This window comes from Megalops cyprinoides, chromosome 6, assembly GCF_013368585.1.
Source record: "Megalops cyprinoides isolate fMegCyp1 chromosome 6, fMegCyp1.pri, whole genome shotgun sequence".
Classification (NCBI taxonomy): Eukaryota; Metazoa; Chordata; class Actinopteri; order Elopiformes; family Megalopidae; genus Megalops; species Megalops cyprinoides.
In genome coordinates, this window is record NC_050588.1 from 33839991 (window position 1) to 33852374 (window position 12384).

The following is a 12384-nucleotide window of genomic DNA, read 5'->3' on the forward strand; positions in this document are numbered from 1 at the left end:
TGTCTACAAACTTCTAGAACTGCAAAAGGCCATGCACTGAGTTAAAGCCCATTCAACATTAAAAAGGCAGTTATACATTAGAAGTACACACCAGGCCAATGATTTACAGTGAAATGGTGGAAAAGTGATTTTGGTATCCAGTATTACAGATATGTTGTTCTGAATAGTGCTTTTTCTGATGCAAAGTTTAAAAATCCTCACTTTGCCCTAGACTAGAGCTAGAGCTAGACTGTGTTACTTTCAGTCAGGTGATGGCCTCAAAAGAATGGTCTACAACATAATTACAACATGAAACAATCGTACAAGGCAATAATACGCTGGATTAAAAAAATAAAACTAAATATGTGGCTATGTTATAACTGATATAAAAAGGCACTGTGAAGCTTTACTGATAGTGGCATTTCTAAGTTGCATGATTGCTCATTCATGATCCCGGGTGCTGTGTGGTGGCGCCACAATGTGGAAAGCAAGCCTTCCTGCAGCCATCGCACCCTTCACTTGGACGCAGGAGGGTTGACGGGTGACAGGTTGCGCATTTTGAAGTAGGACACCACCTGACTGGGCACCTCTGCCAACACACTCTGGGCGAGAGCTTCCATAGGAGCCTGCAGAGAGGGGGACAGCAACCAAGGAAGAACAGACTGAGTCACTGAAGCACTCAGGAAGAGGAGGACTAATCTAAGAGGTTACAGGAAGGACAGCACTCACAGTAACAGTTTAAACTTTATTTGTAACATGTGTGAAAGTGGAAAATTGCTGACCTTAAATTACCCTGTGTGTCCATGTTTGTTTTTTCTTTACAGAGAGTTTCTATTGCCCATCTGCTCTTTACCGCCCATCTAACAGGTGCAGATGAGCCGGCCGAGCGCCTGGATTTTTTATTCTGATTTTGAAGTTCTGTACTGCAGACAAGTCCCTCTGATAATTGCACTGTTGTAATTGTGTCACTGGCCACACGTATTTATACTGGTTGATGTTTAATGCTTATGTTTTGATTGGCTCACAGACATCATTACACATGCCTTGGGACTCTGTCTGCAAGGGGGTTCTCCCCAGCAGCAGACTTCTGCATACTGCGCCTTTTGTACGAGCTTTAATGCATTGGTCTCCAAGTGCACTTGTAATAAAATGACTTCACAGTATTGACCTCCTAAACAGACTGGAGTGTGATAAGTTTAAACTGATATAACAAGCACTACCCTTCCTATGTATCCCACAAATTTGCAGTAAGGCAAGGATGTACATTAGATTTCCATTGGATCTGATCTTCCCGCCTTTATATGAAAAATAAAGACAAAGTGATCTTGATATTACTACAGCAACCATCCCTAACATTATAATTAAACCTTCAAACAATTACATGATTAACTTTGAAAAACTACTGTAACTGCTCTGAAGCAAGAGCTTTTTGGCATCAATACAGGTGCAAAAGGAAGCTACCCCCCAATCAGCGTGCTCAGGGGCCTGCGTGCTCAGATTAAGAAGGGACCTACTTTGGCGAAGTTTCGGAAAGGCACAAACTGCACGATGTCCCTCGCCACGGGCTCGCCGGACAGAGACTTGAGCACGCCGTCGTCTCCGTCCAGGAACTCCATGGCCTTGAAGTCGGCCTCACCGACGCCCACGATGATGAGGGACATGGGCAGCCGGGAGCTCTCCACGATGGCCTGCCGTGTCTGGTCCAGATCAGTGATCTCCCCATCGGTGATGATCAGCAGCACAAAGTATTGCTGAAGGGGGAGAGAGGCAGCAACACCACAGCCAGAGAGCAGTTAATCTACTGCTGCTCATTCAACTGGAATGGATACACTACTGTTCTTTTGTGCTGGAAGTTGCTCTGGATAAGAGCGTCCGCTAAATAAATGTAATGTCATGCAATGTAACGTAATGCAATGTGTGAGACAATTCTGAGTATTGATTTATTAAAGTGTTGCAAAGTTAGACTAATCAGATTTGTGCAACCCCCTCACAATACCAATCAAGGGTGTCAAGAAGGATCTGCAGGCCAAGCATGGTTATCAAGGCCCAATCAAACCTCTCTTTTCTAAAGCTACGAAACAGGATAAAATCGGATGAAAGAAAGGTGCTTATATTAATCAGGACAGCCATCAGCGCTGTGGGAAAGAGACCTGCTGCTGGACTCACCGATGCATTATTCTGCTGTGCTGCCCCGGAGGCGATGCGGGCCACGTGGTTTATGATGGGGGAGAAGTTTGTGGGCCCATAGAGCCGGACCTGGGGCAAGCACATGCGGTAGGCCTCCACGATCCCCTGAACCCCTGGGAAACACATACATTACTGTTAATAACTGCGTGTACCAATGGGGGCTCTTACTCATTATGTATTGGACGTCACATACCTCAGACTTGCATATTACGTTAACAAACCTGAGAACACACTTTCACATAAAGGTGAATAAATCATACAACGCTAATGTACCAAACTAATCCATTTGCTTACCTTGGCAGTAGGGACTGTTGGGGTTGAAGTTCAATGCAAATTCATGGGACACCTGCAAGTTTCGGGGTTAAAAAAAAAAAAGGTAAACATTCAAAACCTGGAAAGATGTTCTTATTTCTAGAAAATACCTGAAATGGTTTGTGTCTCCTACCTGAAAGTTTGGAGGTATTTGGGCACCAAATCCAAACGCTGGGAAGAGTTTATCCCTGCAGATGAGACGAGTTTGATGGTTAGTTTGAACCGAGAGGGAGAACAGCAATGCCAGAGCTAATGCAGTGCTCCCTGGCACCGTCTCCTGCCACATTTGGTAGAGTACTAGAAACTGACAGTGCTCTAATGTAAGACTTAACCATGCAAACAGCCTCCTTACGTGTCATAGTCCTGCACCACCTGTCCGACAGACCAGATGGCAGAGAGGTACTGGTTTAGCCCATTTGGACTCAGGTAATGCAGGGACTCAGGTGAGCGGGGATCACCATTGGACCCTGTGAAGTCAATCCCCACCTGAAAAAACATCACAACCTGTCATTAGGGCAGCCGCCAATGCAATTAATGCAATAACATACAGAGACTGATTTAGCTGCTATCATGCACTTTCCATCAAGGTTCAAAGTTAAAAACAATTCGTTTGGAAGGTTGTAAGAGAGACTAGAATTGCATGGTGATTCTATCAATCACAGTCAAACATCCACCACTAACACTCCAGCAGCAACACGTACCGTGAAATTGATCTGACATCCTCCCATAACATAATCCAGGAAGGTGTACTGAGTCACAATCTGGAAACAAGGACCACACCTGTGAGACAGTCATACGGATAACTGCCAAATTTATCTTTTGGCCAGATAAACTGGTTGATTGGACAGGAAAGATTTTTCATTTTGAATGTTTTGTATTCTGTCACATTATTGTAATACAAGAACACAGCGGGGCTGTTTAACACTGTCATATGATCTCAGTAGGGCTGGGAACTATGTCATATTCTGGCAGCTAAGGATGGAAATGATTTAACCCAATTAAGATTGTTGTGTGTGTGTGTGTGTGTGTGTGTGTGTGTGTGTGTCGGGGGGGGGGGGGGGGGGGGGGTTAAAAATGATAAGATCAGAGTTTCTTTTGCTTTAGAAAGGAGAGGTATAAATTCCTACCGAACAGGACTTTATCTTCACCACTCCGGAGTTTTTGTAATTCTTCTTTTTCTTCTGCTTCTCAGGGTGAATACAGTCAAACTCCACCTTGGGGCAGAAGCCAAACAGATTCTCAACTCTGCAAGCGGAGAGCCCTCACACACATAAAGGCAGGACTAATGAACAAAGGCACTGTAACCAGAGCATGCTTTGTCCTTGGGGTAATCAACATAAGTAAGCTTATACTGTATAATATACAGCTAATACTGTAATGCAATGTAAGTGTTATAAGGTTTCTGGCCAACAGACTTCAAAGATAATGGCATTATTTTTACGACAACTGCCACTGTTCTACAGTTGGTATCCAGACTTTGTCCAGTTTTTTGTTTTAATGATAAATGGGCAAAAGCATAACCTTTTCCAAAACTGCTATTACAGGGCTGGATAAATGACCAAATATCAGTATCTAGCTGGTGTTTAAATGTGTACACTATCAAATCACAATATTTATTTTGTAAAGTTCTAGCTCACAAAAAGCATGCATGTTAAACACATCTGATCTAAAGAACAAATAATTGTGTTTTCATATGAAAGTCACATTTGCCCTGACCAGTGATCCTGGATGCATTCTAAAGGTCATTTTACCAGATGTGGTACAACATTTACAGCAAGATAGATTTACCTTACTCATTCAAATTCTGTCACTCTTCCTACCGTTTTGTGTTACCACAAAAGACTGGAAGCTCAACTGCACATAAGGCGTATCAAGGTCCACATAAATACTGGTAACCCAGAGCCTTTGCATCTGGTTTCATGACTCTTACAACATGATGCCAATGTAAATGCCTGCCAAACTCGTGTTGTATAAGACAATACAGAACTCAGTGAAAAGGATTAAGGACAAAGCGCACTGCAGTTACACTCAAGAGTCCTAGGAATGGCAAGAAAAAGGTAACGAGGTAAAGGCAGTAATAAAGAGCAAACAGTACTGTACCTGAGCCATTTAGAAAAGTCAGAGAGGAAGGAAAGTGGGTCTCACCGGTGAGCCATGGCCCGCTTTCTGCAGCTCAGACACATTGGTTTGGAAAATACCAATAAGGTCATGAGACCCATCGCTATCATAATCAGAGCAATGGACCTGGGGGAAGACAAGAGGCCAGAGGGGAAGAGCTTTTAACCGAGAGAGGCCGATCTCACCGCACGATCTCTCGCCTCCAAGAGCTGCGCGGTGGTGCAAGTAAACTCCCCTATCATATCAGAACTGGTGTCTTCGTCCTTATCGTAACAAGTGACCTGCCAGTGAGACAAGTGACAAGTGGCCTGGTCAGCCCCTGCGGCTGGGTCAGAAGGCACAGCGCATGGCTACATTTCTGCTTTGTATAAAGAGGATTTGACATACAAAATGAACGGTCATTTCAAAGCTACTGCATGCAAACGGATTTCCGCGGGCGGAGTACAACGGGCTGCACGGTGAAGCAGGTTCTGTGCTGCCCCCTACAGGAGAATATACATGCTGACGTCACATGCATGCAAGTACAAGGCGTGCATGTTCAGGAAGACTAAACTACAGTATATGACAGGCAGAAGGCGCTGTAGTCTCTCAGATCTTACCTTGATTGGCTTGTTCATGTCACAACTGCAAAACGTTTGAAGGGGAACTGTGAATTTCTTCCACGTTGGATTCAGATTATTTTTAATAACCTGCAATGAAAATTGAGAAGACATGAACATGGTCATATTAAATAATGAGTAAAAAAAAAACACAGCAGCAGCAGTCTTTTTTAGGGGAATTGCTGAACTCTACCCCTCCAAGTCTCCTCTGGGTTATAACAGTACTCTATAATTTAGCCTTACAAATTCTACTGATTGATAAGCATAGAACGAACACAATTTGAAATTCAAAATAAAACACTGCATATTTAAATACGAAAACATACTTCTGTTCTGTGGACCAGCTGCCACTTGCCATCGTCCCCTTGCTTAAAGAACTCCAGGAAAGGATCAGATTTCCCAAACATGTCCTGCAGCAACAACACAACAGTGAGCCTTCCGTAGCAGACAGAGTTGAGACATACAACTGGCAACTGGCAGTGCTATTAATTATCAAAAGTAAGTGATTAAAAAAAGTAAAAGTTGTTAACCTTAACTGTTCTTTGCATTCTAACAAAATGAAACGCATATACTATCCTACTTTAAATTTAGATAAGCAGCTGCCCATAGCTGTCTCACAAAGTGGCTCTTCACCTTCTTATCGAGGCTCCTTGCTTCAACTTCTAGCACAATGGCTCTGTTGTCTTTAATCTCCTCTGCCGTAATCTGTAAAACAAACAGCACCAGCACTTCAATGCTTGATAAACAAATGAGGGACACGCACTGTTCTTCCAACAGACCGACACCGAACATTTTACCGAAATAACTATTAATTTGCTTAGCAGACACCCTTATCTTGGACAACTTAAATAGCTTATCATTTTAGCTCTCACGCATTCTGCAAGCCATTCATATGGCTCTGTTTTACCGCAGCATGTGATGGACAGTACTAATCCTGGAGGATGACAGGGATGCCCCACCCTGGACTCACACCCACAAGCCTCTAGGCTGGGCTCAGGCCTTGATCCACACTGCTGCGTATATCAGTTGGAATTGTTCAGGGCTTTTATTTCAGAGTTTAGTGGATTTGCAACAAAGTCGTTTTAGATGAGCGGTGATAAAACTGGAAGGAAGAAGTGAAACATGATGAAATGATAATGGGAAATGGACACTTCTCTACACCACTGTGCTTCACTGGCCAATCACTTGTCCATGTCCAGATAAAGAGGGGCAAATATAAGCTCACTGAAACAAGAGAATTAGCAGAGATGTTTTAATACTGACCGTGATTGTTCCTTTCCCAGCAGGTTTGCCTTTCTTGAGCTGCAAGGGTCTAGTAAGCTTCTTACTGGACACCACCTGGAGGGTGAGGACAAAGCAGTTTAGGGCACATGGATGAAGACCCACCAGAACCCATCTGGGGAATGAATCAATCACTATGGCTTCAAGAGGAAAAGAAGTTAATGCTCAAAGTTAATGATGCCGTGCTTCATCAGTTTTATTGCGCTTGACAGTAACTGCACTAGTCATTTCCTACCTGCCCCAGCGTGCACTCAAACCCTCCGAGGAAGTCATCATCTCCAAGGTCAACCGACTTGTTGTCGATGTCGTAGATGCCAAACTTCAGCTTCTGCACCTTCTCAAAGTAGTAATCTATGATGAGCTTCTTCGAGAATTCCGGATCCTGGCAGTTCTTGACCCTCTCTGTGCGGTCCAGCTAAAGTAAGCCAAGGAAAAGAGGACTCAGGCCTTAGAAATGCTTCTGTGGGACAAGCAATTGTTCTTTTGCATTCATAACAAAGACCAGTGCCTTTCTTAGGACTTCTGATCAGCACACACCCTGTTCTCTCTTCTTCACTGTCCTATTGACATATAAACTGCTACATGAACGCAAGGAGGTTTACAGAGGGAAAAAACACATAGCCCAACCCCTCTCAATAATGTTAGTCATTTCCATACTTCACAATTGCAGTGGCACACCGCACCAAAATCAGTTTTTTTCCCCCCCAAAGTGTCTTTAACCAATACACCAAATATGGGCTTTCACACACTGAAAAAGAAAAAGATACAACAAACAAAATATCAAATAAGTCAGTCGGGGGGTTAACTCAGTCCTCTGTGCTTCTACAAACTGCTTTCCTGAGCCTTCCCACACTTCTTGTTGGTTACATATGACAAATACCACACATATTTGAAATTCTTAACACCTGACACTCCAAAAGGCCTTATCTAAGCACAATAAAATCATCTCCAAGTGCGTAAGTTGCACTGCGTGAGCACTGAGCGTGAGGACTCAAGCCGAGCCCAAAACCCTCACCGTACCTCTGCCCATTTGTCTTCTCCAATGCTCTGCAGCAGCACACACAGCGGGTCTGACTTGGAGCCAACGTCTTTGTCAATGAGACTGTTGCAAGAGATGGACAGTTCTACCTTTGACACACACTGAGCAGCCATCTGAAAAACAGGAGAAAACATGGCAGCGGAATTAACTCACTGGTATTCACAGCTCTCACGTTACACTTCTCATTCCCCTTTCAGTGAAACGAGCAGTCTTCTCCAAATGTAACGGAAAATACAGCTTCAACACCTCTGGGAGTCCGGTGAACCCACAGATGTGATCAGCTTTACGCTCATTAACAGTCTCCCTATAAAAAAGAAAAAAAAGAAAAAGGAACTGATGAACAGCTAACTGGTCCTTCAGACTCAGGGCATTACAAACTCCATCCAATGCAATCTGGATTCAGTAGAGTTCGTTTAATTCAAACTCCAAAATGTTGTGTATCAAATTGCTATGTATCAAACTAGACAGGGGCGTTGTGGTTTTAGACATAATTGAAGGAAAATACAGTAAAACCATAATGTTACATCTTAGAGGGTACCCAAGATCAGTTTGACGTATCAACTAAATTACCACTCCCAGTAAAATACATAAATACAATCACTCGATATCAATAACAGCAGTGAAAGGACACCCACTAGAGGTGTATGCACAGTGCCACTACCAAAAGGCCACTGATGAGATGTTCTTTCCAGTAACCTCTGGAACAGGATGTGGTGCAACGCCCCTTTCAAATGAACCGCAAAAGTAAGCTTCTATTCGAATTGTTCTTTACTTACATTGCATTTCCCAGTCATGGATAAAATGCGGTAGAAATTTATGCGTTTGAAACAAAAAAAAAAATCAATAACGCTCTGATGGTGGACAAGCAAAAAAAAAATGTTCACTGTCACAGAAAAGAAAGAAATGAACTAGTCGATTTCGCAGCTGGCAGCGATTCTGACAACTAATTCCAAATGAAACAGCTCGCTCATGCTGCGATAGCTACCCTGCGAAACGGGTTTAGCTAGCTTGTATGCATCAGGCACACCAGCTTCAATAGCGCTAACACCCATAAAATAAAATGCATGTCGGCAAACTCACCGCAATGTCTATACTCGAACACGTTGCTAAGCAAACCAACTTCCTAAATTCGCGGCTAGGTGAGGCACCCTTAAGCCCACATGCGGATCTTCCCTCTCGACATTTCCCTCACATTAACTGAACTAACTTTTTTTCATATTGACTCATACCACCACCATCTAACAATAAAAACTCAACCGGTGGTGGTCTAACTAGCTGGCTAACACACTAAATTCACAGCTACCTACCAAACAAAAACATCAAATAAATGTGAAAAACGGCGCTGTGTCACAACAAATCGATGTATTAACACAGATAAGCACATGGAAACTGCTTAATTTGCATGCGTTAATTTCATGAGGAATTAGCAATTAGCAAGAATTAGCAAAACTGTCTCATGTCTAGAATCGTGATTTTAGCGTTGACATGTCCAATACAACCAGCGGTCCTACCAGGTAAACAGCTACCATGGCGAACGCAGATCCTAACCATTCATGGTGATGAACCCCGAAAAACAAACAATCTAGTTAAAAAGTTCACCACACTTTCACCAAACTTTTTAGCTATCTAGCTGTACAGATACCTAGTCAGCTAATCACTTTGGGACACGCCTGTGTGTTGAAAGACCTCACAAGGAACTCTAGCAAAAAGCGGAGGAAAACAGTGAATCTCACATTAATACTCCGACGGTTATACAACCAACCCGATGTCTCGTAACAACTGTGAATAAAAAACATACCTTTCAAATATTTGCAAGAAACTGTGTTACAAGCTTCCCCCGAAAGCTCCAAAATTATCCACCTCGTTTCAACACTCTGCTACAGCTAATCTTCACTAGAAGGGTGTGGCAACTGGTCTACTTCGACACAGTAGACGCTTCACGATTGGTCGCAAAGCTCGCCGAACCACACTCCTATTTGACAAACAGCGATGTCAATCATAGCATGAGCCCGCCTTTTAATAGGAAAAGACCTCGCCTCCTTGCAGAGAGAATCTTACGCTGTGCGCGCAAGGCGTGTAAAACACCACATGACTCACGCACAAAAATGAATCCAGTGAAATTCAATTCCAAGTATACGGTTTTTACAAAGCACAACTGAGGGGAAAAAAATAACCCTGCAGAGGACCACTGTACAGAATTCATTATGTATAGCCAACAAGTAATGACTTTCCTTAGTACAGAAACAGGATAAGGAAAATTAAGGTTGTTTTTACCTTAAGGCAAGAGGTGTGCTAATGCGACTAACATTGCACAAATGCAGAAGTACAAGTGAAAACGACGTGTAACCGCAAAATAAAGCAAAGAGGAAGCTGATCGGTTTGGCAGTGCACACATATGCTAGGAAGATGGTCAAAGATAACGAAGAGACGGGACAGTTTACCGTAAAATGTTCCCTGAAAAGCTGCTTGGTAATAGTCATGACAGTGTATTCAGTCCAGTAAATTTATCACCAACGAATATCAGCACCGAGATGACATTGATATTCCAGTTTGTAGCTCGACTTGAGAAACCCCACCATATTCAAAAAGAAACTTTAACAGTATTAACGGTATTATCAGGTTGCAAATCAAACCAAACGCGGTAATAAACCGAATACAACCGATTTAACAGATACATCGTGAAAACCCATTCAAAAAACTGAACGTTTTATTTGGTGATCGCATAGAAATGTAAGACTTTGGCTATAACACACATCTTCGCGTACACTACATCAGTGGTTTACACAGCAAGGATTACGCTGAATGCAAGTGATTTGATAACAACGGGAAATTCTTATCTCTGTCAACTGTCCGGCATTGCCTTTGCAACCTGTCTGGAGAGCACTATCCTTGTGTGTACAATACATGACTTGTTTTGGTATTTTATTATTATTATTGTGAATAATTTTTTCGGCATAACTGCCGATCCGTTGGTCTACAGCGCTGAATAATACTATGAAAGGCAGGATCTTTCCCTTTTTAAAGTATGAGAAGAAGCAGTCATCGCCCACTCAGATTTGCTGACTGGCTTTGAAGTCAAACCACTGGTGGTCTTCACATCTGGCAAGACTGACTCCTAACAACAACTCTGATCAGGCTCGTCAATATGGCAACTGCAGCCTGCTTGTAGTCAAAACAGAACCACACAGAACTGCTGCTTTTTCTTATTACAGTCAGTGAGAAACTGCAGTGTAGCTGCTGTTTAACAACAGTGGGATCAGATACGCTGACACGACCTAGTGTATATTGCCACATTCCACATTCCAAAGCGAACATTTAATTGTCTAGATACAAAGAGCATCGTGGGAGAATAATGAGCATAGGAAGAACTTATTGCAGATAAGCCACTGAAATACTGCACAACTCAAGATATGACAGATACACTGCACTCTCCAGACCACCTGGGTGTTAGGCACAACCATTTCAAAACTCTTGACACAAATAAAACAAGGCATATTCAATCACAAAGCTCCTAATAAGAGATGTACCTCCAAAGGCGGTTTTCACCCATCCCCCAAGCGCCCCCCCCACCCAGTTGCTTCCCTGTCACTGACTGTGTCTGTCCTTCCCCTCTTACAATACCACAGTATGGGTACTCTCCCTCACTGGTGGCATGAACAACCCCGTAACTCCAGAACTCCCATGCAACACCCTACAAAGACTCACCTTTTAAGCCTGAATGTAATTCAAAGTAGCTGTCCTGAAACTGTACACCAGACTAAAACTCGCACAATGCCAGTTAATCAGCACTTCACTGAGCTGAGCACTAGTTAACAAACTCCTATAGCTGTCATGAAATACTTAATTGAAGATACTGCTTCTGCTGTATTATCAGCCTTTTCTGATATATATTCCTGCATATCCAGTAGCAAATTCACAGCTGTTCAAACTGCATAATGGGTGTCTAAAATGTGTAATACAGCAAGCAGCAGTGTTTTCTGTATTTTGTTCCTCGCTATTTCTGCATTATATACAATCTATAATATAATCATATAAACTAAATTATTCACATAAATAATTTCACGTAAAATCTGGAGTCTGAAGAGGCATATGGCACTAGATGTATTTACTCTGAGCGAGCATGAGCATTACTGAAGATAGGTCAGATTTGTGTGTAAATAGTCTTCTCCACCTTTCAGTCTTTGCATTTGAATAAATATCTAATAAACAGTGCCGTAGAAACTTTATGAACAATCACTGCAATCTGAACCTTGATCTAGTGGCAACAAGAGTATATTGCCAGTACATTTTTCCATGTTTTAACTGCATCACAATTCACTGCAAATGCATGTCGTTATGCATGTCATTGCATCAAGAGCACCTCGCCATTGGCTCAAGACTTTCAGGCACGAATTAGTCCAGCAATACTCACATACAAAAAAAGAACACCATTAATGGGAAACCAGAGCAATGCCTCTCCATTTTCAATAAAACCAACTTAAATGCCATAGGGTCAATCGGAAGAGATTCTGAGAAAGTGCACAGTTCACCAAAGCTGAGTGTTCTTTTTAAGACTTACCTTAAGATGAAACCATGTAGCTGTAGGTAGGCACCCATGTCAATATGCAAAAAACCCACTTTATTTACAGATGTCACAATCCATTACATTGCTTGAGTGAGATCAACCAACACTTGCACAGCAAAGTAAAAATCCTCCAAAGCAAAACCAGATGTATCATAGCAGCATAATGTCAAACAAACAGTGTCAAACAGCCAGTGAGTGCTTAATTGTGTCATTGGTGCACATTAGGGTGTATTTGAGCATTTAATATCACAAAACCTTCCCCGAGAAATACACAGCTAAGATCTTTTACCCTTGACAACTAGTTT

At 42.4% G+C, this 12384-nt stretch overlaps 1 protein-coding gene across 1 annotated transcript; it reads right to left on the reverse strand.

The window, feature by feature from the left end:
* Positions 1–298: 298 nt before the first annotated feature.
* cpne1 (copine I) lies at positions 299–9413 on the reverse strand. Its single transcript, XM_036532129.1, has 16 exons — positions 9314–9413; positions 7497–7628; positions 6712–6891; positions 6459–6533; positions 5829–5900; positions 5522–5605; positions 5196–5285; positions 4624–4722; positions 3606–3692; positions 3180–3239; positions 2831–2964; positions 2612–2666; positions 2461–2512; positions 2146–2279; positions 1494–1730; positions 299–605 (listed from the first exon to the last, which is right to left on the reverse strand). Exons 2-16 carry the CDS (start codon positions 7626–7628, stop codon positions 495–497), a joined length of 1602 nt encoding a protein of 533 aa, XP_036388022.1. The 5' UTR covers positions 9314–9413; the 3' UTR covers positions 299–494.
* Positions 9414–12384: the final 2971 nt, after the last annotated feature.

Coding starts and splice junctions, on each gene's coding strand:
- cpne1 (XM_036532129.1), bottom strand. CDS start 7,628: ATGGCTGCTCAGTGTGTGTCAAAGGTAGAACTGTCCATCTCTTGCAAC. Junction 3,240..3,605: donor TGAAGATAAAGTCCTGTTCG/GTAGGAATTTAT, acceptor CCTTGTTTCCAG/ATTGTGACTCAGTACACCTT. Junction 2,667..2,830: donor GTGGTGCAGGACTATGACAC/GTAAGGAGGCTG, acceptor TCTCATCTGCAG/GGATAAACTCTTCCCAGCGT.